Source organism: Dromaius novaehollandiae, chromosome 2 (genome assembly GCF_036370855.1).
Source record: "Dromaius novaehollandiae isolate bDroNov1 chromosome 2, bDroNov1.hap1, whole genome shotgun sequence".
Classification (NCBI taxonomy): domain Eukaryota; kingdom Metazoa; phylum Chordata; class Aves; order Casuariiformes; family Dromaiidae; genus Dromaius; species Dromaius novaehollandiae.
Window position 1 is genome coordinate 24,245,663 of NC_088099.1, and position 22,876 is coordinate 24,268,538.

The 22,876-nt window shown below is 39.8% G+C and overlaps 3 protein-coding genes across 13 annotated transcripts in view; 1 reads left to right on the plus strand and 2 right to left on the minus strand.

The window, feature by feature from the left end:
* Positions 1-712: 712 nt before the first annotated feature.
* RPP38 (ribonuclease P/MRP subunit p38) lies at positions 713-3,712 on the minus strand. Of its 5 annotated transcripts, none has more exons than XM_064505997.1 (3): positions 3,626-3,705; positions 3,285-3,371; positions 713-1,769 (listed from the first exon to the last, which is right to left on the minus strand). In XM_064505997.1, exon 3 carries the CDS (start codon positions 1,736-1,738, stop codon positions 887-889), a length of 852 nt encoding a protein of 283 aa, XP_064362067.1. In that variant the 5' UTR covers positions 1,739-1,769; positions 3,285-3,371; positions 3,626-3,705; the 3' UTR covers positions 713-886. The 5 variants fall into 5 exon arrangements, with proteins under 5 accessions (XP_064362067.1, XP_064362068.1, XP_025954398.1 ...); XM_064505998.1 differs by lacking the exon at positions 3,626-3,705 and adding an exon at positions 3,546-3,580; XM_026098613.2 differs by lacking the exon at positions 3,285-3,371 and having other exon boundaries at positions 3,626-3,712.
* A 2,191-nt stretch (positions 3,713-5,903) lies between these two features.
* ACBD7 (acyl-CoA binding domain containing 7) lies at positions 5,904-16,453 on the plus strand. Its single transcript, XM_026098608.2, has 4 exons — positions 5,904-6,052; positions 15,788-15,905; positions 16,019-16,081; positions 16,169-16,453. The coding sequence occupies exons 1-4, from the start codon at positions 6,041-6,043 to the stop codon at positions 16,240-16,242; spliced, it is 267 nt and encodes an 88-aa protein (XP_025954393.1). The 5' UTR covers positions 5,904-6,040; the 3' UTR covers positions 16,243-16,453.
* The window catches only part of OLAH (oleoyl-ACP hydrolase), a 32,112-nt gene continuing 18,288 nt past the window's right edge, over positions 9,053-22,876 (minus strand). For 6 of the 7 annotated variants that reach the window (XM_064506005.1, XM_064506003.1, XM_064506001.1 and 3 more), the window contains 6 exons: positions 21,966-22,097; positions 20,155-20,293; positions 19,428-19,527; positions 18,208-18,377; positions 17,238-17,323; positions 16,625-16,978 (listed from right to left, as the gene is read on the minus strand). In XM_064506005.1, the coding sequence (XP_064362075.1) occupies positions 16,845-16,978; positions 17,238-17,323; positions 18,208-18,377; positions 19,428-19,527; positions 20,155-20,293; positions 21,966-22,095 (759 nt within the window). In that variant the 5' untranslated portion in view covers positions 22,096-22,097 and the 3' untranslated portion in view covers positions 16,625-16,844. Of the gene's footprint in view, positions 9,158-16,624; positions 16,979-17,237; positions 17,324-18,207; positions 18,378-19,427; positions 19,528-20,154; positions 20,294-21,965; positions 22,098-22,876 lie in introns of those variants that run through there. The other variant, XM_064506006.1, reaches the window with a different exon arrangement.

The window sequence follows — 22,876 nt, forward strand, 5'->3', positions numbered from 1 at the left end:
AACTAAAGGAAACTCAAAAGTTGTTGGGTACATTTTCAGTCTCTTGCAGTGGTTTACAGCCATCATCTGCTACTTTACCTACACCAGTACATAGCTTATATAGACTTACTGGGAAATAATTTTAGACTCCATTTAGAAATCAATTTGAGTTTAGATTAGTCTAATGCACAGATCCTGTGGGGGGAAAAATGTAATAATTTGCATACAGAAGTCTTTTTCAAAATGCATCAAAGTAGTAATTTGGTCTTGTTCTGTATATGAAAAGTAAAGTTTTTTCTTTAGCATATCAGACAGAAAATATTGTTGGAATCCAAGTCTGCATGCATTCTTGACCAAAACAAGCTCAGTGTTCAGCAGAGCAAAGTATGAGAGTTCAAACGGGAAGTCTGCCTGTACTATTGGTTACAGCTGCTTACTTGAAACAAGCATTGAACCAGCTTTTAAAAAGTTATACCAGCATGGACATTTGTTTAAATAAACTTTCAATTTTGGTATCGATTTGTTTGAATAATTACACTTAAATTGCAGTGATTCCTGTTCAAAGTGTGTTCATCTGTTAAAAAAAACAAGTTTGCTTAATGCTTTACACTAATTCCAAGGACATACTTACTGTAGTATCTTCTGTTATCTCAGGCTGTTCATTTAGTGATTTTAAGTCCATGAACTCCAAATGCAAGTGAAGTATTAAGCCCTAGATACAGACACACAGATGTTTCAGCAGTACTCTTTAATATAAAAGCAGAAAGAACCTCAACTGAATGGAACATAGCTCACTTCAACTTACACTGAAGTGCTTCACACTATAAAGCCTTATAACATAGTTAAGTATTTTATATTGAGTAAACAAATAAAATCAATTTAACAGGAAGAGCTGAACTAAAGTCAATTATGTTGAAAGAACTTTTTTCTTTTTGCGAGGTGGCTTCCTTATCTTATTTGGATTTGGAACAAGCTTCTTGATTTTCAAAGGCTGCAAAACTACATTTGAAAAACCAAGCTGATTGCTTTCAGTATGCTTCCACTTCTGGCTTGTAAGCTCTTCCCCCAGTGCTTCTGCAGGCTGCTCTGGATCTTGAATTTCTGAAGAATCTAAATGTACATCTGCCACAGATTGTTCAGTGCTGTAATGAATCCATGGCACTTCCAAAGCAGGTATCTTTGGAATTATTGCTTCTACTACCTCAGTGAATTTATCAGACTGCCTTTTAAAGCCTAGTGCTAAAACAGAGGTTAAGCCAAGAAGCGGTGCAATTGTTTCACTGAGACGGGGAACCTGGCCTGCTGGTGTTGCTCGACTTGCACTCAGATGAATAAGATGTGATGTGATCATGTCAGGTTTTGCAGACTTGCACACCAGCAAGAGAATAAGTTCATTTCTTTCCAAAGCTTTTGTAGCTTCATTAATTCCAAGGGCAAGCTGCCTTCTGATATTTAAGTCAGTCCATCCTGGTTCTGGTCGATCGCCTTCTGTTTCCTTTTCTTTAGGGAGTTCACTGTTGGTAATATCACACTTGCTTTCTATTTGTTTTTTTGTAATGGAACGTCTTTTCTTTCTTGGAGTCTCAATCTTTTTAAGTCCAATATGTTTAATCCTCTCTTCTAAAGTCTGTAGTATAAAATGCATATCATCTCCATCTATGGTTTTCCACTGAATAACATAGGGGTCATCTAAACATATTTTTACATTGATTTTCTTTGTTTTACGGAGTGATGCGGTCCCACGCTGAATTACAGGCATCCTGATGTTCTTCTGTGTTTTGCTACCTCAACTGTGAAGGGAAGAAAAAGGTAAACAGTAGTTCAAATACTATGTTTGCTGTGGACATCATTAACAGAAATTTCTCCTGGGGGCCCAGCAGAGAAGCCTCAGATCTCAAAGTGATTCTGGCAACTATCACCCTCTACACATTAGCTCAGTGCTAATCCTTAAAAAGAAATCTTGCACAATGCACAGAGTATCAGTCATCATAAGTTACATATTGTGCTGCCTTTTTTTTTTTCTTAATTAATGGAGTAGACTTGAGAGCAAGGCATCACTGATGTCCAGAGACCCTTCTGAAGCTGAACAAAAGCAAGAGGTAAAAATAAAGATGAAAAAAATGAGATGAAGGAACTGCTTAGTTTTCACTGCTGCACATCTGCATTTTAGAAGTATTTTCCCAGGACCCCTATATGAAAAAAAAATTGCAGAATCCAAATACAAACAAGCTCCAAGTTCCTGAATTTAACTTTTTTAAAAACTTTACTTAATTTGCCTTTTCATTCTTCACTCCATGTCTTAATTATTTTTAAGATTTGCCTGCATTTAGAAGATGCGATAGAAGTCTGCAGACTCTAACTCCTATGTTTTCATTGAAGAAAGGCAATTCTCTGCAGGCCTCCAGAAAGTTCAGAAGAGGCCTTTTATTCTTGCATCATCTAGACCGTGCCTATAGGGATGAGAAAAATGAAACTGGAGCACAAGAACGGATAACTGTTCTAGCTCTGATCTGTCTAGTCCAGAGTACCCGCGAAGACATGATGGCAGGCCCAAGTACAGGCCTGGTTAGCTCCACAAGGCCCCATACTCCTGCTTGGGTTACTATTCACTCACTATCTCTCTGCTAAACTAGTGTATTTTTATTGTTACGCAGCTTGGCTGTGCATAAAATAGTTTAGGTTTTAAATTAAGGAGAATTAGCATATGACTCTGTCCCTGGGTTTCCTAATTACCCATGCAGAAATCTTGATGGCATTTATGTACGTCTCTTGAGTGATGACCTCTAGGTATCTACAAAATACCGTTTCATTGGTCATATCAATTCTGTATGTACTGATAGCAACCTAGCTTGATTAAAATCTATGGAGCTATTGGCCATGAAGCTGTGGAGTCCCTGTTGCTTACCTTCCCAGTGGGAACAACTGAAACACGGAAATGACAGCTCAAAATCCTGCATGTGTGCAACGGACAGTCAGGGGGAAAAATGGACGTTTACAACAGGTTAAAAGAAAAAACAGTGAGTTCCGTGTGGATTATCTCTTTTAGAGACTGTGACCGACCACCTTTTACAGTGGGTAGAGAGCAGAGGCAGCAGCAGAGCTGGACAGGAGAAAAGAAAAGCATGAGAGATCCCGCAGCAGAGGGCTGCATTTCTGTTTTTCCAACGGGCACTACCGAGGAAAACGCAAAGCGTGTTTTACTTAGGAAATGAATCAATGAGGCCAAAAGAACAATTAAATTACTCTGCGAGTTGCTAGACCCCCCACCACCACTCCCCCACTTCCCGACTGACTCCTACGTTTACCTGAACCGCCGTTTCCAAAACCCTGCTCTCCAGCGCGCTTCCCGGGGCCCTTCAGCCCGCTCCCGCCGCGAGGCCTGGCGCACGCGCCTGAAAAATGAAGCCGCGGCGCGGCCTGCAGGGCTCCGCCAGCCACCAGGGCTCCGCCAGCCACCAGGGCTCAGCCTCTCGCCGCCGCGCAGGAGCCGGCCGGCGCCAGGACCGCGCCCGCCCTCACGGCTCGGAGCCGCCGCGCCCCGCTCCCGCCCCCGGAGCGAGCCCTACCTCGGCGGCGACCCGCTCCCGCCCCCCGAGCGAGCCCTACCTCGGCGGCGCCCCGCTCCCGCCCCCCGAGCGAGCCCTACCTCGGCGGCGCCCCACGCGGCCTCCTCACAGTCCCCGAACCCGCCTCCGCCGCTTGGCGCCGGCGCCGAGGGCAGCCCCGCCCCGCCCCGCCCGGGGAGCCATGACGCGGCAGCGGCCGCAGCGGGGAATGGCGGCGGGGCGCAGCCCTGCAGAGCTGGCGGCCCCCGGCCCGGCCTCGTCCCCGGCGCCTCGGGAGCCGCCCCTCTTGGTTTAAGAGACCTAACCATAAACGTGTCCTGAAGCATTCCTAATGCGGCAGACAAAGCCCCGGGCTCAGACAGAGCTGCTGCCTTCCCTGCCACAGGCAGCAGCCGCTGGGCTGGGCCCCGCGGGCGCGGCCGGGCTTTGGGCTTTGTCCGCTGCCCTCCGCCGCGAAAGGCTCCAGCACCGCCAGCGGTGGGGGGGCTGTGGGGCCCGTCCGCGTGGCCCCGTCCCGTGAGGGAGCGCCGGATCTAGCGGCGGCCCCGGGAGCCCCCTTCTTCTGAGCCTAAAAACCTAAACGCCGAGCTGCGGGGATGCTGCGGCTGATGTGGTGTCCGAGTCCCGCGATGATACGCAGGCGCCTGTCGGGGCAGACAGAGCGGCCCCAGCGTGGCACGAAGGCCGTGGATGGACGCTTGGGCCAGGGCCGGGGCCAGGTCGGGGGCTGCAGGCAGGGTTGTGCAGAGCTCCTGGCAGCGAAGGCTGCAGAGAGCCCAAGTCCCGAGGAGCTGGAGGCTGGATTTTCCAAGCAGGTGTTGAGACACATTGTCCTGTGCTGAGACTGAGGGAAGATTTCCCAGCCGAGGGCTGTGGCAAGGAGCCTGCAACTGCCCGGGGTGGTACTTGGGAGCGTTCAGGTGATGTGAGGAGAAAATAACACAGTTAGTAATTTGCATTCACTACAGATTTGAGAGACTGAGCAAACAAAACCTGAATCCTGCTGAGTTTTGCTAATTGGGCCGTTAGGACCATGCGAGACACTTGCAAGGCAGCGCGTGGCAGGCCAGGCTTCTCCAGAGGGCTTGAGGTGTGTAAGTGTTGTGTACATACTATGTATGTTACTATGTAACATACTATAACACATATATAGTATATAACATATATACTACTAACTATAGATAACATACTATGTTATATATAGCTAATAAGATGACACATAAGAACTGATTATTTAGGATGCTTTTCAGACGCTGCTGTGAACCATTAACAAATCCCTAAAAATACGTTCTATTTCTGTATTTAGCTTAGCGCATAATATTGCACGTGGTTTCTTGTATATGAGTGTGACTTGGGTAAAACACAGCTTCCCTAGCAAAAGTAATGGCATCTTTGCTCTGTTGTTTTGGAGACAGGAGTTGACTGAGTTGATTTCAAAGTTTTTTGATCTCTGTTTTTATTTACTGAAGTTCACTTTTTTTGTTTTTCTCTTTAAGCCGTAGCTTAACTTGACCTGGACCTAAGTTGGGAGAAAACAGTCTTTTTAAATGGGTTTATGGAAGTTAATGGATTTAAAAATCTTGAAGTGTTATGATTAAATCATGCTCTAGGAATGATGAATATAAACTTACTGAAGCAGTAATACAAAGAATTTACGGATTGGTATAACAGATGAGCAGGGATGGATTTTTGATTTTTTCTTCCTTTAATGGGTCCAATTTTAGGCTAGTTTATCAATTCTTGTGATAGTCGTTTTATTCTGTGTTTAGTAGAACGAAGAAAGTAACATCTAGCATTCTCGAGGTGTTTTGTTTGTGTAACTGGTTGCATCTGGTAGCCCCCACGTGACCCTCATGCTCTTTAGACTTCGTGCTGGAGCAGCCCCAGTTCTGCAACGTAGCAAGTCCCCAGGCAAGGCTAATAAATGGACAGAGGCTGCAGAGGGAGGAAGAAATAACAATAACGAGGGTGATTGCAATTCCCGTCAGATTCACAGTAGGTCGCTCAGAAGAAATTCCTTTTTCAAACAAATGACTTGGAAATGTTGCCGTATTTCTTTTCGTAGGCTGGTGGCCTTGCTCTCAAGAGCACAGAAACAAGGCCCAAGCTGATTTTTTCTGAGGGCACAGGTATTAAGCCTGAATACCCAGAAATAATACCCAGAAAAAAATGCCACCGCGTTCCTTCTGGGGCATTAAGAGGAGCTGCAGTGCATCAGTACGGCGCTCGGGAGGAGCAGAGCGAGTGAGCCCCAGCAGGCCATGTCCCGCTCCTGCAGCACCAGGCCCACAGGGCTCTGCTGCGGTGCACAGAGCAGCCTCCGAGATGAGGTCACTTTGTCCCCGCTCCAATGCGCACGCTGAAATACAGCCCCCGCCGCGGGGCTTGCAGCGACGGCTGGGGCTGCGGGGCAGGTCTGCGGTGCCCAGAGACATCAGCAGCGCGTCTGCGCCGGAGAAGGAGGGCGTCTGTCTCCTGGTCCCCGTCACAGCATCATGACTCTCCAGGTAGGTGCTTCTGCATCTGGGTGAGACAGAGGGAAGCGTGATGCAGGCAGGAAGAGAGGGAGGGATGTACTGCAGCATCTGTGGTGGTAATGCTGTATCGGAGACAGCATCACTTCTTTGGCATGAAGATTATTAATGCAAAATCAAGGTTATTCTGCAACACGGGAAATTTGCATAAGCCTTTGAAGGTTAAATAATGCATTGATTTTTTTGCAAGTGGAGAGAGAGAGACATGTCACCTTGTTTTGAACCTGCTTATTTTGAACATGATACATGGGTCGTGTAATTTTCTTGAGAGGGGAGACTTACCTGTTTAGAGGGTGCAACAACTATTTTTGTGTGTGGATCTGAGTTTGCTGGGACTGGAGTGTGCATTGAGAGGTAGGTATGTATTTGAGGAATTTTTTTAGGAAATATTACTTATTTAGAGCTAAAAATGAACAGGGAAACTTCCAGCACTGAAGCAATGGTATATATGCTTTTGGGAAACATGAGTAATTTTTAAAGGAGTGGTGCATGGTCTTTTAGGTTATGCGCGTTTTTGGAGAGGTTACATTTCGAAGGGTTTATGTGTTTGATAGGACTACCTGACCACCAGAGAAGAGCTACCTTCCATCTGACTCGGTTTAAATAGTTCCTGAGGAGCTAATCTTTACTGCTGGCTGTTAGCCTCCTACCTTTGTAGGGATTTATGAATACTTTCCTTGTCTTGCCCATGCCCGGATGAATTCAGCAGTTCTTTATTAGGCTTTGTGTCATCCCTCTCACGTTAAGAGCTGGAAGCCCTTTTATCCTAGTCTCATTATAATGTGCATCTCAGCTTGGTTAGTGTGTGTGTTTTGCACAGAGTGAGCAACGCAGCGCTCGGTGACCTAGATGCCGGGAGCGTGTTGTCGGTAGCTCAGCAGTTTTCTTCTGAGCTGCAGTTACGGTTGAGTGGCACGGAGGTGTCCTTGGGGTGCTTTACAGCTCAGAGAATGGATCTTTTTCAGTGAGTCAGAACTGCCAGATCCCCAAAATAACACCACATTTGTTTTATTGATAATCACTGAAATCACATTTTGTTTTATCCTGTCTTTTATCCACTGTGGAAAACAAGTTTCTTATTAGCCCTGGTACTTCAAAAATGAACAATAAATCACCGTTAGAAAGAGCTGAGTACAATACGATATGCCATCGTTAGATACAGTTGTACCTCACAAGAAAATCAGTGGTTGAGATAAGGAATGCTACACATTCTGCATTTAAAGATTATGGAGGTTTCTCATCCATTATCATTTTGGCTGACAGCTACCATCCATACCCATAAAACATCTTTGAATCAAGCTCTAAGGGAATTTGAGGACAAATGGATAAAATACTGTTTTCATCAAAGAGGCTGTACAGTATCTCTAAGATTAGTTTTGCAAACTGCTAAAACACTCTGCTGTAAATGAAGAATTAATTCAAGCTTTTATTCTTTTCACAGCAGAAGTATTATGTGGTAATAGTCTGACAGTAATTTGTGTATTTATCTTTAATGCACGTGTGTATTTTTATGTATTTATATGTCTATAAATATCTATATACAGAAAATACTTCTGCTTTTAGTTTGGGGAGTTAAAGGGAATTTTTTCAGCACATGATTAAAAGGAAATTATGTTTTTTCAAATGCTCCTACGCATGTTGTGTAAGCAAGCAAATCCTAAACAACATTCTGTGTGCAATGGTTGGGTAAGGGAGGTTGAAGAAAGAGATGTTTAGTATTTAAATTTCATTTCTGCCTCTCTCTTGTGGCAGAAGATGTGTACCTGCGTATTTTTTAAAACAGTGTCTTGTGGTATGTGCATGTGGATCCAAATAAAATAAAAGTATATTAAGTATAAGACAAGAAGTTAATGGCTTCCTTTCTCAATGTATTTTCTCAGTGGTCTTTTGTCTGTGCAAGTCTAAGAACAGTTCTAGTTCATTCTTACTGTGAAGGTTTGAGCAAAAAACAATTCAAGGCAATGGGAGGATTTCCAGCAACTTGAATAGTCCTTGAATCTCAGTTTTGACAGAGGTTCAAATACTTTATTGGTCACAGTGTAAAAATGAAGATAGAATTTGTCTCTAATCAATTTGGCAATTTGGCTATGTTTTATTATTGATGTAACGTTTAAATCTTATTGTTAACAGACCATGAATGCTACTTTATTTGTATGTGGATGGATAATATTAGTAGATGTCTGTGATGTAGGAGATGTAAAGACATCACAACAGTTCTCCTATGGTACCATATATACATAGTCAAATATGTTACATCTGCTGATGTTTGGATTAAGAATGAAATAATTATCTTAATAGGGTTTTTGCTTTTTCTTCAGGAGTGTCGAAGATGCGTAGGTCCATGTTCTTTCAGGCAGGATTTTTAATACATGTGTTGCAGTGCCGATTCTGTTCCCCTGTATTGAGCACACCTCTATAATAAATGCTGTGTAGCTATTTAAAAGATTTTTTTTAGTGCATATGCAGACATATGGTTTTGCATAATTAGACTACAGGTTTGGTACGTGAATACAAAACTCCTTCAGTGTTTCCAGCCAGGCTTAACATAGCCTAATCCTGCGGTGGGTGAAACACCCGGCAGCGGGTCACGTTGAGAGTCCCTGTGGCGGGAAGCTGAGACGGCCGTTCAGAGCACGAGCCCCTCCGCAGCGGCTGCCCACATGCTTGCTCTTATCCACAGGGAAACAGAAAGTAGGGCCCGTTTCATAGTGGGATAAGCTGCCTAATTTACCATGGGATATCTTGAGGTAAAAGTTTGTACAAGTAATGTCACAAGTGCTGTGAGTTCAAACTCCAGGTTAGCAAACCGTGACTCGCCTGTGCATCCCCTTGCCCTCGGCTGGAAGTGCCCGACCTTACGTGATGCGGAGAGCACGGTGCGGTGGACGCTCTCTGCCACACGGTTGATGACCCGCTGGCTTCAAACAGGGGCATTCCCCTTTCTGGCCTTACTTCTAAAAAGTATTTACCTGCTTTATGTGGTCCTTGGCAGTTTCTGGTGAATAATTAGGGATGGGCATAACATTTCAGCTCGCTGAAGCATTTTGTGGGCTCATTGGAAATCCAGGTACAGTTATGCTACAAAAGGAGAACAAGAAACAATGCTGAAAAAGAAGGAAAATAAAGATTCCAAGGCTTTGTAGCAAAAAATGTTAATATTAGGAATTCCTCACAGTGAAGAATTGTTTATCATATTGTTTACAAGAAGCTCCACACAAGAACTATGGGCTATAATTAATAAATAAAGCATTCTTCTTTTTGGCCAAAGATCCTTCTCTTTTGAACATCTAGGAAAAGTGAAGGACACAAGAGTCAGTCAAAATGCTTTTGTTGTACCTGCGCTAGAAACTATCAAAGCTATTATTTCTGGAGGAAGAACTGATTTCTCTAATCAAATTTGAGATTAGGCTTTTTTTGTTTGCATGGATTTTTTTTTTTAATGGCATGAAGGACAAATACATATGGAGAGCATACAGTTTTCATGTTAGCCTAACAACTTATCCTAAAGCAAATACTATTATAGTTTATGCTGGAAACTTTCTAAAGGTCAGTGAAATCTTAATGCCAAAGCTTACAAAGTATTTAATGGGAGTTTCTTTATACTGTTCCTTACTTCATTGCTTATCAGCCTTTCATCATAGCTATGGTTGAAGAGCTATAGGGCTGTAGTTACAGAGAAAGATGTCGCAGCAAGAATTTCTTAGGGATCAGATTGTTCCACTGTGTGCATAGTTAAACCTCGGCCAGCTGATAAAAGGTTCTTCAAGATTTTTCATTTACTGATTTGACCTGAAATATTTTTGTTTTCATTGCTGTATATTTATGTTTATTAAATGCCTTGTATTTAATTATTTCCTTTTAGCATCAGCTATTTAAAGAGGTTTTAGAAGAATAGAAATTAATTGACTTGCACCATGTGGCAAATGCTAAGGCTGTTTTTCCTGATCTATTCATTGAGATATTTCACCACCATCAAGACAGCAAAACCATCCATTCATGAATATATGTATTTGAAGCTCTTATTTATAAGTAGTGAATCTATTTCAATATTAATGTCACTACTGCTAATTTAAAACCTTAAGTCAAACTGCAATTATTTTGCTAGGCTAAATTCCCAGAAATATTTTTTGTTCAGACCTGTAAGAAGATACAACTCTTGCTCCAGAGGGCTTAGTCCTTTAAGAGATTTTTAAAATGGTTGTTTTATGTCAGTAAGGAGAGCATACCCTGGCTTTCAGACTGCAGATTGTCACCATTTACAGGCTAGAAAAGGCCTCTCAGCATTAGCGTAACTTTACAAAAAAGTCACTATTTATTGCTAATGTGTAGGAGTCCATGCATGCTTTTGTATGCTTCTTAACCCTGATACAGTCCTGAAAAGTTAAGTGACCTTTCCTGCTCTTTACACTTGGATTTATTCCATGTGGTACGGGTCCCTCCTGTGAGTAAGCGAAAGGTGATCAGAGGTAAGGTCCAGTTATGGAAAGAACAGAAAAATTCCTTAGTTTTAGTTAATTGGTAACAGCTGGATAATGTGTGAAGTGCTTTGAGGGATTGTTTTTTAATTTATTATTTAATTTAAATCATTAAGCAGCTAATATGACTGTTTCTAAACAGGACCTTCCATGGGCTTTCCAAGGTGTCTTTACTTGAAACGGGCTGACTATCTGTAGGGAACCTCATGGAACTTGTACTTTGTCAGGCTCCAAAGGGGAGCAGCAGGCAACTGTTACCATGTGTATCATTAAAGTATTTAGGAGCCCTAGTCAAGAGCTCTGGAGGTGTGCAAGCACAGAAGAGAAAAGTGACATTAACTCCAAGGACCTAACGACTGTCAGAAAAGCTGAATTTGAGTCTCGAGTAAAGAACAAGTTCTGTCAAGTATGCAATCTGTGCAGTGCTGTATACTGCAGGTTTTGCCCAAAAGTTCAAGCCCTTACTATCATGTAGTCCACTTTTTCTGAACTCAGTGTTCAGTGTTTTTGCAGCTCAGAGTGAAGGCCATAGTTTGTGTTTAAAACAGAACCAGTCAGGCCTCCTCAGATGTTACTTAAACTCTGACAAATTGGGAGAGAAGATACAAATAATCATGTCTCATATTTCTGATATTAAAGTTTGAAGAAGAAAATATTTACATTTCCTTTATACAGAACAAAGAGACAAAATAATACAAAGAGCTTTTGTTGTCTGTGTAATCCATTTTTATTTCTGAACCAAACCAATTAAATCCAGTCACTTCAATTAAAATAGTTTTCATAATCAGTTTAATTCCTGCTACAATGCTGGTTTTTTTTCAGTAAACAATAGAGAAGATGGAACCAAAAATGCTCAGAGAAGAGATGCTGTAAGGTCATTTTAACATTACTGATTCAGCTTTTATGTGTAGTGTGGAGCATAATGGAGTTACATCTGGAGATGTGATTTTGGGTTATCTAAATTAGGTACAACATATTCTGGGCGTTTTGTTTTTTAATTCCAGGAAAATCCTTTATTTGTCTTTCAGCACGCCCTCATATTTGGTTGATTAAAAAAAGATCCACAGTATTTAGTTGTTAGCAAAAGAAGTCAGAGACAAAAAGTCATACTTTTTGTCCAGCTTTTCAAGCTTCATATTCTGCTGTGATTCCATGATATAGTTGCATTTTATTAATATTTAGAATTATTGTTATTAAACAGGAGCAAACTACATATGCCTAGGTGCATATTTTCAAACTAGGAAGTTTTAGGTTTAAGAATATGATCTATCCGTCATTTAATTTAGAATTTAATGCAGTAACTCTGCCAAATCAAATACTTTATCTAATGACCAGATTTCAGAGTTTCAAGTAGACAAGTGATATTTGCAGTCTTGCTGATTCTCAGTGTTGTTCTGAGTAAAGAAGGAAAGAGAGTCTATCATTCTTAAAATATCTATGTTCAACAGCAGCATTTTTCAAACTTAAAAGTAATAGACTGTGTTTCAAATCCTAACCCATTTTCTGTATTTCTGCATTCACTGCTGGGTATTTGGTTCTGTGAGGCCTTGGTGGGAATCTCTTGGAAACTTCTGCTCATTGATTATGCAAGCACTAAGATTCTTACTGAATTGGAAGATTATTTGTTAATAAGCATCTGCATTGTATTTTTAAGGGTGCTATAAACTCTCTCAGGACTAGAGATGTAGATTATCATTAAAGAACCCTTCTCATCTACTGTTCTGTGAATTTGTAACTGCAGTTTAAAGGACACTCAAGATTTATTTTTAATTGCTATTTTGCAGGGTGCATTTCTTTGATAGAATCCCTTTTAATCATACATAATGGAATTTTAAAACATTCCTTTTAAATGCACGTATCTGCCTCCTGCCTCTTGTTTCAACTTTGTCGTGCTGTTAGTGGTGTACATCTGCCCACAGTGAACTAGGAAAAATGTCCAGAGCAGTGAATGCAAGCTGTGCACCTCAGCAGCAGCATAGCTCTGAAACCGAGCACTGCCTCTTCACCATGATAACCAGCATGTTACAGGGGGAAATAAACCCCCCAAATCTACAGTTCAGCAGCAGTGCAAGCTGTAATTGCAAGCCATATGTATGTAAGAAAAGGGGAAGTTTACCCAAGAGCCCCTTTTTTCCTTAGCAACTCCTGCCTCTGCTTCACCGTAACCTGTCTCTTTTCCTTCAGCAGACCTCTGCCTCTGCCCTGTGTGTTATCAGAGGAATTATTTTCAAGGCATGATAATTTAAAGCAGCATGTTTTATCTGAAAAGGGGATTATATGTGAGAAAATGCAGGATATACAGATACGCAGAACAGATGAATCATAAAATCATCTTTCTGTTCATCCCTTTTCTCTTTTAGTTCATGGGTTATTTGCAATAACAGCAGGAAGCTTCAAGTGGAAGCAGTTTTGAATTTGTTGAACTGATACTAGAGACTTTGGACTTGGCTGAACGCTAATGTACATACTGATTAAGATCTAAAAGCTGAGCTTCATGGCTAAGATCTGGTCAGATAAATCTTACATTTAGAAATATAAAAATGTCAAAACGTTTTCAAAGAAGCATGTTTTCAGTTGTGGAAGTAAACTGGCATCTCACCCTAACTTCTAGTAGGCAGTGAGCCCTAACGTCAGGCCCGCAAAGCTGCTTCGAACTACTAGAGACTCTGAGATTCAGACCCACCTCCGACGTGAATGTGTGCACATATGAGCTAAATAAAACAGAGCTTTGAGAGCGTCTTGAGTAGTGTGTCCCACATGAAGCTGTTGTCATCTCTCTAGTCGCCTTTTTGTTTTGTTTACATCTGTAGCTAGGGAGCTGTTGTATGGTCTCAAACACAGAAGTCCCTATACAAAGATATGGGAGAAGTGAGAATGAAGTAATTCTTACCATCTTTTTAGTGAAGCCAATCAAGGGCCATTCTACAGTATGCTGGTCAGGGTGACAGTGTCATATGTTTTTCAGTCACAGGAGTGAGCCAGAACATAAAGATCACATGGATGTTGATACAGTTAAATGCTGTCAAGGAAACTGCGAAAAACATGCTACCCTTTTGGGGTCCTGCCATCTTTTATCCAGTGCATGCTACAGGTGAACAGCTGACTAAATGTAAAACTTTCAAAGCATTGGGGCAGCCTATTGGATTCAGTACCTCATCTCTAATGTCGTTCTGTCCAGAAGTGATACAAATGTACAGTTCATTCCAGTCAGCTTTAAAGTTCTGGTCTTAAAAATGGTGACAGAGCCATTACTATAGTCCCTAGCTGGGCAGGTGAGAAAAAGTAGCTGTGTTCTGCCAAGAACTACTGAGGGAAGATTGCCTTTCAGACACAACAAACCTTCCTCCTGAAGGTATTCTTGTGTTTCTTTTAAATTTAGGGCCCTGTCTTGTTAATAGGTGTCTTTATGCCAAAGGAAGGAAGAAAGCACATTGGCAAACCCTGGATCTACACAGCCCTGAAGATCTAAATTCACAGGCTTTTGTTCTTAGAAGACTTCCACCTTCTCTTTGTTGGTTTCAAATGGCAATTGAAAGTTTCACAAAAAGTAGAAATTCTCAACTAGCTACATGGGTCAGAACTTGGTATCTGGGAAACTTACTGACTAGCCAAACTAAACATCCAGACAGAAAGAACTCCAAATTAATTCTACCTCAGGAGGCAGTGGTGACTCATTTGGTGGGAGAGCAGCCAGGTTTCTGAAAATGGACACTGCAGTGCACCTAGCTACCTCGCCTTGGCCTCTTTCACCTGATACTGCTACCTTAATGCAGCCATCAGCTGATGTATCATTAAATCAATGAATGCTTAGTTTCGTGATTCCATGAAGGGGCCTTTCATTGAAGAAGGATGCCTGAGCATCAGTCTTTCGTTAAATTCTTTACCATTTTCCTTCTTTCATTTAAATATAGAAATACCTGTCTTTTATTTTTTCCCTGTTTATATGAAGACTTCTATACTGAACCCAGAGCTCATTCTTACTTGTTTATTTCTATCACCTGGTCTTGCCAGCACAGTCACCTGCCAAGGAGAAAGGCATCCATTAAGAAGACAGATGTGCCTTAGACTTTCTTATTTAAAAAGAAAAGAGCAATGAATGTCTTGTACCTAGAGGAAGGAAAAGTGGTCTAAGGAAGCAGGGAGTCTATATCCCAGCTGGTTGCAACTTGCCTGTACAGACTGCTGAGATAACTCCAATCTTAGTTATTTTTAAACAGAGCCACAGAACTCCTATGGATACTTTTGTTGAATACATAGCTGATTTTTGTACAAAGTTGTAGACTTTTTATACATACTAAATATATGTGTAATAGCACCTTTTGCAGGATATACTGTGGTTCTGCAAATGCAGATCAAACTCAAAAGCTAAAATAATTAGTGTAACCAGCATATAGCATATTTAAGTATCTTTTTTGCATTATAGTAGTGCAGAGAACCAGTGCTTCTATGGTCACTGAAGAAACATAGATAACTGAAGTCTGGGCATAAAACAGACTACAAACCCTATGCTAAGGGCTAGCCTGAGACCTAGTATATAGAGAATATCAGCTAGCCTTGGCTTGAGGCACGTGTGAGGTGCATGAAGATGAAAAGACTATTTCCATCTTAAATGTGTCCCTCACGCTGTGCTATACTGTGTGTATACAGCATGCATACCACAAGAGTTGGGTGTAGAAGGTTGTCCTGGCAATAGCACTGCTCCAGGCTCCACCAGGCACAGCCATGCGCTGTTGGTCATCTCCTGCACTTTCAGCAGGCGAGTGGAAGTGACAGGGGCTGTGTGCAGTACCTTTCAAAGGGTAGTAGAGCTTCTCTGTTAGAGTCCACACCTGGATGCAGTCAGGGCCAAAAGGACTCAGGTTTCAGCTGGCGTGCAGTATTCAATGAATGCCTTCATACCTACAGCCCACACTGAATGTGAAAGACACATACTACGTGCAATGTATACATTGCTTGCATGAATATATTTGTAAATATCCTGGCACTAGATAGTCATCTGTAATGGTTCCAGGTGTTTAGGTATAAAACTGTGGGTAAAAAAAAGAGGTCTACTTATTTCAGCAATGCTGACCCTATCAGCTAAGCAGGTCAATTTTCCTTTCTAACAACCTATAGTTTTATTAAACTTCTTTCACAGGAAAATACCTAGACTTATCACTAACACAAGTGACTACTTGAGGACATTACCCCTTGAGAGGGAAACTAAGACCTTTCATATTTTTTTTTTCATCAGGCTGACTTTGATGGTGCTGCAGAAGATGTAAAAAAATTAAAAACAAGACCGACTGATGATGAACTGAAGGAACTATATGGATTCTACAAACAGGCTACTGTTGGAGACATTAATATTGGTACTTCTGTTCCTATAAATACATCAAATTTACCCCCCATATCTTAATGAAATCTAGCAAATATTATGTAAATCTGTATGATACTCAATAAAGGTATTCATTTATTTTGGCAGAATGTCCAGGAATGCTAGATTTGAAAGGCAAAGCCAAATGGGAAGCATGGAACCTGAGAAAAGGTGTTACAGTAATTAACTTTACATCATGTAATTGCTTTTATGGAAAAACAAATAAGGAAAGATAACGACTCATACTTTCCTTTGCAGGTTTATCAAAGGAGGATGCCATGAATGCCTATATTTCTAAAGCAAAGGCAATGGTAGAAAAATATGGGATCTAGAATACTCAAAATAATTCCCACTAATAACTAACTCTTCAGTAGCTAACGGACTAACTTTTCTAAGAAAGTGCAATACTAACTCTTTATTGTGTAGCCTGACACTAAAATCTTTTAAGCATAAGTTGTTTAGCCCTAAAAGGTATTTACATGCATACTGTATTTTAGACTGTACCTGTACTTATTCTAAATAAATTTTTACCTATTCAGTTAATCTTTCTGTAAGGATTGTGGATTTGTGAAGGTATTAAATGATATTTAGCATTTTCATATTAGCAAACAAACAAGCTCTAAAAGTAAAATAATATAGTCATCATTTTTTTCTCCAAAATATGATTATGGAATAATGTGAAGTGTTTACGCATGTGCAAGGTGAGACGAGGGAAAAGATGGGAATTTTTTATTTTTAAGCAAAAAGTTCCAAACTTAATGTTTATTTTTAAGAATCAGAAAAATTTCCCCTTTTTAAGAATTACAATAAAAGATCTTCTGGAGTAACACAGCAACTTTGAGGAATAACTGCATGCAATTGTATAGAAAGTGAATTATTATTAAGTGCTGAAGACCAATATTACACCATCTGCTATAAAAATAGAGAGAAATGCTCATAGATCAGCATTTTCTAGACATATTGTTATGTGTTTGGTCAAAAAAATTTCATTAGAAGGTTCCAGCAGATAAAAGTGACCTCCAGGAAGCTTGTAAATGGAAACATCTCCACTTGTTATATCATCCCAGGCTGAAAAAGATAGTTAAAGTGTCAGAGAAATGTCAAATATTGTGGTCATTTTACATAGCCATTTCAAGGTTATTATTTAATAATCATTTAAAATCCTGTATGAACTGATTTGGCTGAGACTGTTTATACTGAGACTGCCCTATCTATTTCCATTTAATTTTAAAAGGAGAAAAAAGACTCTAGGGAACTCTGTTCATTAACTGATTTGATACAACAAAAAATAGCTAGGTATGAGATGGAAACCACTTATGCAAAGTACCTTCTAAATCATGTGCTGTATCTTCAGACCCATCAAAGCAGGTGATGTCACAGGAAAGGGGAATATTCCTTTCTGCCTTCTCAAAACTGTGAAAAGCACAAGTATTAGTAATAAAACTTTCCGTAAGATATCTATACTTAGGTTTTGCCTCCACATACATACAAAATGCCTTTTCCTTTCTCCTCCAACACATAACAGAAACTTTATGAATTAGACTGCACAAAACAGCAGGCGAAGGAATTACTCTTAAGATTTTAAGCAACTTTCTCTCCTAAATTATGTCCAGAACATTAAAGATAGAATGACCAATACTTAGGGAAAAAGAGCTTCAACCTGCAATAAGAATTCCCACCCACAATAACTAACTATGCTGTCTGTATATATTCAAGTAAAAGGGGTCCCGCGTCCAGGAGTCTCCTTGTCGGTGCCAGTATGAGAACCCTTAACCACTCAGCTACCCGAGCGGTTGTACAGACCTACTGGGGAAAGAGGACCAGAGAAGCTGGTTGCTTTCTAGGTGTCTGGAACAGGAACGTAGGGATGGACACCTGGTTAGCCTAGGGGGCAGTGGCTCTGGAGGCTGAATGCAGCTGTCGTGAAGCATGATTAGTTGAGCCTATTGGCCTCAGAAAACAATAAAATATGTGCAAATCTTCCTTTCAGCAGCTGTTAACTTTGGATCCTAAGCAGAACTATAGTTCTACCATAGCACATTCACTACTACAACAGCGGTAGTGGTTGTTACAGTGAGCTGTGTGGCATATATATGGCATAAATACCAGAATATACATGGAAAAGCACTCAAAGGAGAAAACTTTATTTACTGTTTCATAATCTTTTTATAATAGAAACTAGAACAAATTATTAAGAAAGAGAAAAGAGCACCTGACATGATTAGACAGAAGTTAAACTATAATATATAAATGTAAAACACAGGTATAAATGCAATATAAAGTTGTATTAAACTTACGAAAATGTCTGAAGAACTCTAAGATCTTCCTTTAAAGTAAGAATCAGATTTTTCCTGAAGTCTTCACTTTGCAGCAGCTCAAAAGGAGTTCCCCCTAACATTTTTATGTGTGCAATAATGGCTTCATCCTCTACATCATGGAGTGTTTTGAGGGGAAGAAAAGCTTCAGACTGCCAGCATCAGACAAGACACATAAGGTGTTTTATACAGTACACTTTAAATAATAATCCTGCTAACAGTTATTTTAGTAAAAAAGTACAGGGATTCTCTATCTCCAAAATACAATGGCTGGCCAGCTTAACATTTGTAGAGAATACTTCTTGGAAAGGAGTGGTAGACTGTATTTGCTGAAAATATAGATTTTTGAGCAAGACACAAGTACCCTCAAGGTCTGTCATTTCCACAGATACATAACCATTAATTGATTTGTGTTCAAAGTTTAACTGCCACTCTTGAAATAAAACTAATAAAATAATCTGTTTAAGAGAAAACAAAGCGTAGTAGTGTACACAAAGCCAACTAACGTGGGGCTGGAGAGACCCCCCTAGATTAAGGAAATTTGCAGGAATAATTGCTTCCATGAAGCAGAGAGCTAGTATTATTGCTAAGAAGCCGCAGAAACAGAGGGATGGAAATAGCAAATGATGACTGAAGACAGGAGGGCTGGGAAAAAAGCCAAATCCCCACTGTTTTCATGAGAAAGACTAGGAGAAGCACCAAAAACACAGAAGCAGAAGGAACTGAGAACACATACAAAGCCAACAAAGAATGGGGAGGAAAAGAACAAGAGGGCAAACATACTCAGGAACTAGTGACCGAGGTTTCTGCAAGACTATGCTAAGAGAGTTATTTTGCATGTCACAGAGCAGGGCATGGTACTTTATATTTAGTTTTGATTGCTTGTTGAGGATTATACCAAAGACCATAATAAATAATAGTGTATTCAAAAAAAGGGTAACATTAGCTTAAGGAGTCCATTCTCCTTAGGCTAAGGTTAGCCTCTATGAATATTCCATAACATGAAATTCTCCAGCTGCCTCAGAATTAATTTCCCCTAAGGTAACAGAAAATTTTTCTGTGTGCATTCAGGAACCAAATGGTTGTTTGGTACTCTGGGTATAATAAACACACACTGCACATCATACAGATACCACAAGTGTTTTATTCATGGTACCTAATATACTGTTTTATTTCACACTGTTAATGATTCTGTGACTTACATGTGGTGCATGTGCCCCTGATATAAAAAGGTGGATCGGCTCTAGTCCATATTTTTCTTTCAAGTGTAGCGCAACTGCAAAACTAATATATGATCCAAAACTGCAGTGAAAAGAGAAGTTAAAGCAATGTAATCACAAACATATGTAAAAACTGGAAAATGTGAACATAATTTGAATTTCAGTGCTATCTTGAACATTTATTGAAACCATAAATATAGAGAGTTTTATGGTTCTGTATTACAACATGTAAATTACAGTGATATTAGCTAATTCACATGTAAAAGTTACTCAAATGGGGACTAGTTTTATAAATCAGACATTTTTACTTCCATTTCTTTTAACAGTCTCCCTAATTTGAAGCAAGAGCAGTTATTTTGAGTACTTGAGACTATGTGATCTTCAAAATCTATTTGTTTTATGATTAGTTCACCCCCTGCATTCATTTTAGAGTAAGCACTGACACAAATATCAAGAGTAAACAAAATAGTAATTTGTCAGTGTAGTCTAAAAAACTGATCACAACAATGCCGTTTTTAGAAGACATTGGGCTTGAAGTAATAAATAACCTGTCTTTGAGATCAGCAGCATTTTTTAGTTTGACTTGAAAAACCTTTGCAGAAGTGCATTTTCCTATAGTTTTTGCAAATAAAGACAAGTAATCATCTATTCCTAGACTATAAAGATAAACTTCCTTCACCAGGGTATCTAGAAATGAATGTATTCTTACCTGTGACCAAAAAATGCAAATGGTTTTTCTTGCAGATCATTTAACAATACACTTGTAATTTCATTAACTACACTTGTCATGTCTTGTGCAAAAGGCTCGTTAGTACGACATTCTCTTCCAGGAAGCCTTACAGAGTACACTGGAGAAGAGGTGGAAGGAAGGAGGGAAAAGAATTACTGTCATTTTGAGGAGAAACACTAAAATCAATTTAATTAAATTACAGAAAATCTTTTAAATCTATTCTGCAGAATGTACAGATTATTTAAATGCATCCTTTTTTACAGCTGACACTGCATTTGCTATTGCTAGTGCTATCTTTTAATCCTGTGACTAAAGAGGGCTTGGGTTTCTGTCACTCCCTCTACTCACAAATGTTGCCTTCCCAACTGATCTTATTTATAAATGCTGTAAGTCAGGAATTGTATCTTATAATGATAACAAGGTCCTGATCTCAGCTGAAGTTTCAAAGCAGCTTTATTACTATTATTATTAATGTTGACAAATTCATTAATTTCAATAGCAGGAAGTCTGAGAGTTGTATAAAGAATATCCTCTCAAGGGCAGCATTAGAAAGTTAACAAAATATATTAGCAGCCTACAGTCCCAGTTTTTCTCTTTGCAGGCTCTTCAGCACTGCGCACAGTAAAACCTGGAATCATCATATAAATTGACAGCATTTTATATGTATATAAAAGGACACATTACATCCTTTTATTATATTCCTTTCAACATTCCTTATTTTTCTCTCACTTTTTAGAGGAAATAAGGAATGAACTCATCAGTAAAAATGTTAATTTTCTAAAATCTCCTTGATGCTGGACATATCTGCCATATGGAAACAATGGGTCAGACACACGAAGTATTTTACTACAGTTAGAATAAGCCACTACATAATACCACAGATAGTTGTACAAAAATGTTCATGTCTTTTATACTTTCTTTGAGCACAATTAAAATACTTCTGAAAGAGCATGCTGCTCCCTGGTTGGGTTCATCTGAGTTTGCAGTTGTTCCTAGGCCATCTCCTTAGCAACTTTTATTTCCATCAGAACAGAAGACTTTTTGTTTTTTTTTTAATTTCAAGAAAAATTGGATGTGACTTGTGCAACAGTCTACAGGAGGCATACAGACATTTAGGAGACTGGTACAATTGCAGTGACAATGTTTTCCATTAATACCAAATTATACTTTTTTCTTTGTGGAAAGTCTGGAAAATGACGTTGGTTCCTCTTCAAATAGTTCAGCAATGGATCTTTTCAGTGCTGATAAAACCTGATAGCCATGAAAATTACTTCACTCTGTAACTAAATACCATTTCACAGTTACAAAACCATTGTTTAAATTTCAGTTTGGACACAAGGAGGGCAAAACCCTGCAGACAGTCTGGATAACTGGAATGCATTCTGTGCAGCCTCTCAACATTAAAAAATAGATTTTATATCTTCATTGCTGACCTTGTTGATGCTTTTTTAAAAAACATATTAACAATATGCCACTGTATTGCTGTTTCTGAATCATACCAACAGTTTCTGAAACAGTCATGCATACCACAGTCTTGTAAAATTTAGCTGTGAGGATATATATTTTAATCTAGTCATATATAATTTGATCCAGAGTGGCACAGAAACTAAGTAAACTCAGTATCCTAATGGAATGACTTTCTGGATAAGACTCATAGTAAATAAACAATTGGAAAAAGATTGAAGTGCTCTCAAGAACATTAAATTCTCTTTAAAAAAATTGACTACTGAGCATTTCAGACTGCGCATCTTAATTACCTTATGCTTTCTTTACTGACACAAATGACTGACCTTCTATTGAACTGCTGAAGAGTCTGCCCCATTGAGCAAGTTGAGAAGTTCCACCTCCAGCCCAGGGAAAGCAAATCAGCCTATAAAGAGCATTTGGCCTTTTGTACGAACAAGCAACCACTTTCTCCATTCCTAAGGAAAACAAGAAGACATCACATTATGCTAGAATAAGACTCTTCAGGTACAAGAAAATTAGAGTGAATTAAATGTAATTTAAAACAATGGGCTAATATTTTATCAAAACTGCTTGTGCTATGACAACAGCCTGCTATATGAGGGAAGCTTCACACAACAGTTGAAACCAGTTCTGCTTTTATAAATGGCAAAGGAGCAGTATTAGGCAACACCTTTGGTTAGCATTTTCTCCGCTTTCAGTCACTGACCATAAAGAACATAACAAGCAGCAAAGGAAATCCATATGGGATTTGAGGATGACCTTTTAAAAACACAGGCTTTTAGAACATACCCAAAAATATAAGGTTTATCTGAAGACCTAAAAAACGTAAGGACCACCTAGTTCAGTATTCACTCTACAGCAGTGGTAAAAATGGATGTCTAGGGAACAGCTGGATGCAATTTCTTTATATTTAGGAACCATCCATCAGTTTCTCCTTCATGTATTCATCTAGTCTTCCCTTAAATCCTTATAAACACTTAGCATCCACAACACCCTTTGGCAATGAGTTGCACAGATCTACGATCTGCTGCATCTCCTTTTTCGTTTTGAACCTGACTTCTACAACTTCATTTGATGCCCACAAAGCTGTATAGCAAAGGAAGTGAATGGTGAGTCGCTCAAGATTTGCCACTCTGCATTTTTGAGACCTTTTTCATATTCCCTCTGCCCCTAGTCATCTCTTTTTCCTGAATGAAAAAGCCTGGGTTGCTTAGATAGTCTTCATATGGCAGCA

Coding starts and splice junctions, on each gene's coding strand:
- RPP38 (XM_026098613.2), bottom strand. CDS start 1,738: ATGCCTGTAATTCAGCGTGGGACCGCATCACTCCGTAAAACAAAGAAA.
- ACBD7 (XM_026098608.2), top strand. Junction 15,906..16,018: donor TGTTGGAGACATTAATATTG/GTACTTCTGTTC, acceptor TTATTTTGGCAG/AATGTCCAGGAATGCTAGAT. Junction 16,082..16,168: donor AGCATGGAACCTGAGAAAAG/GTGTTACAGTAA, acceptor TTTCCTTTGCAG/GTTTATCAAAGGAGGATGCC.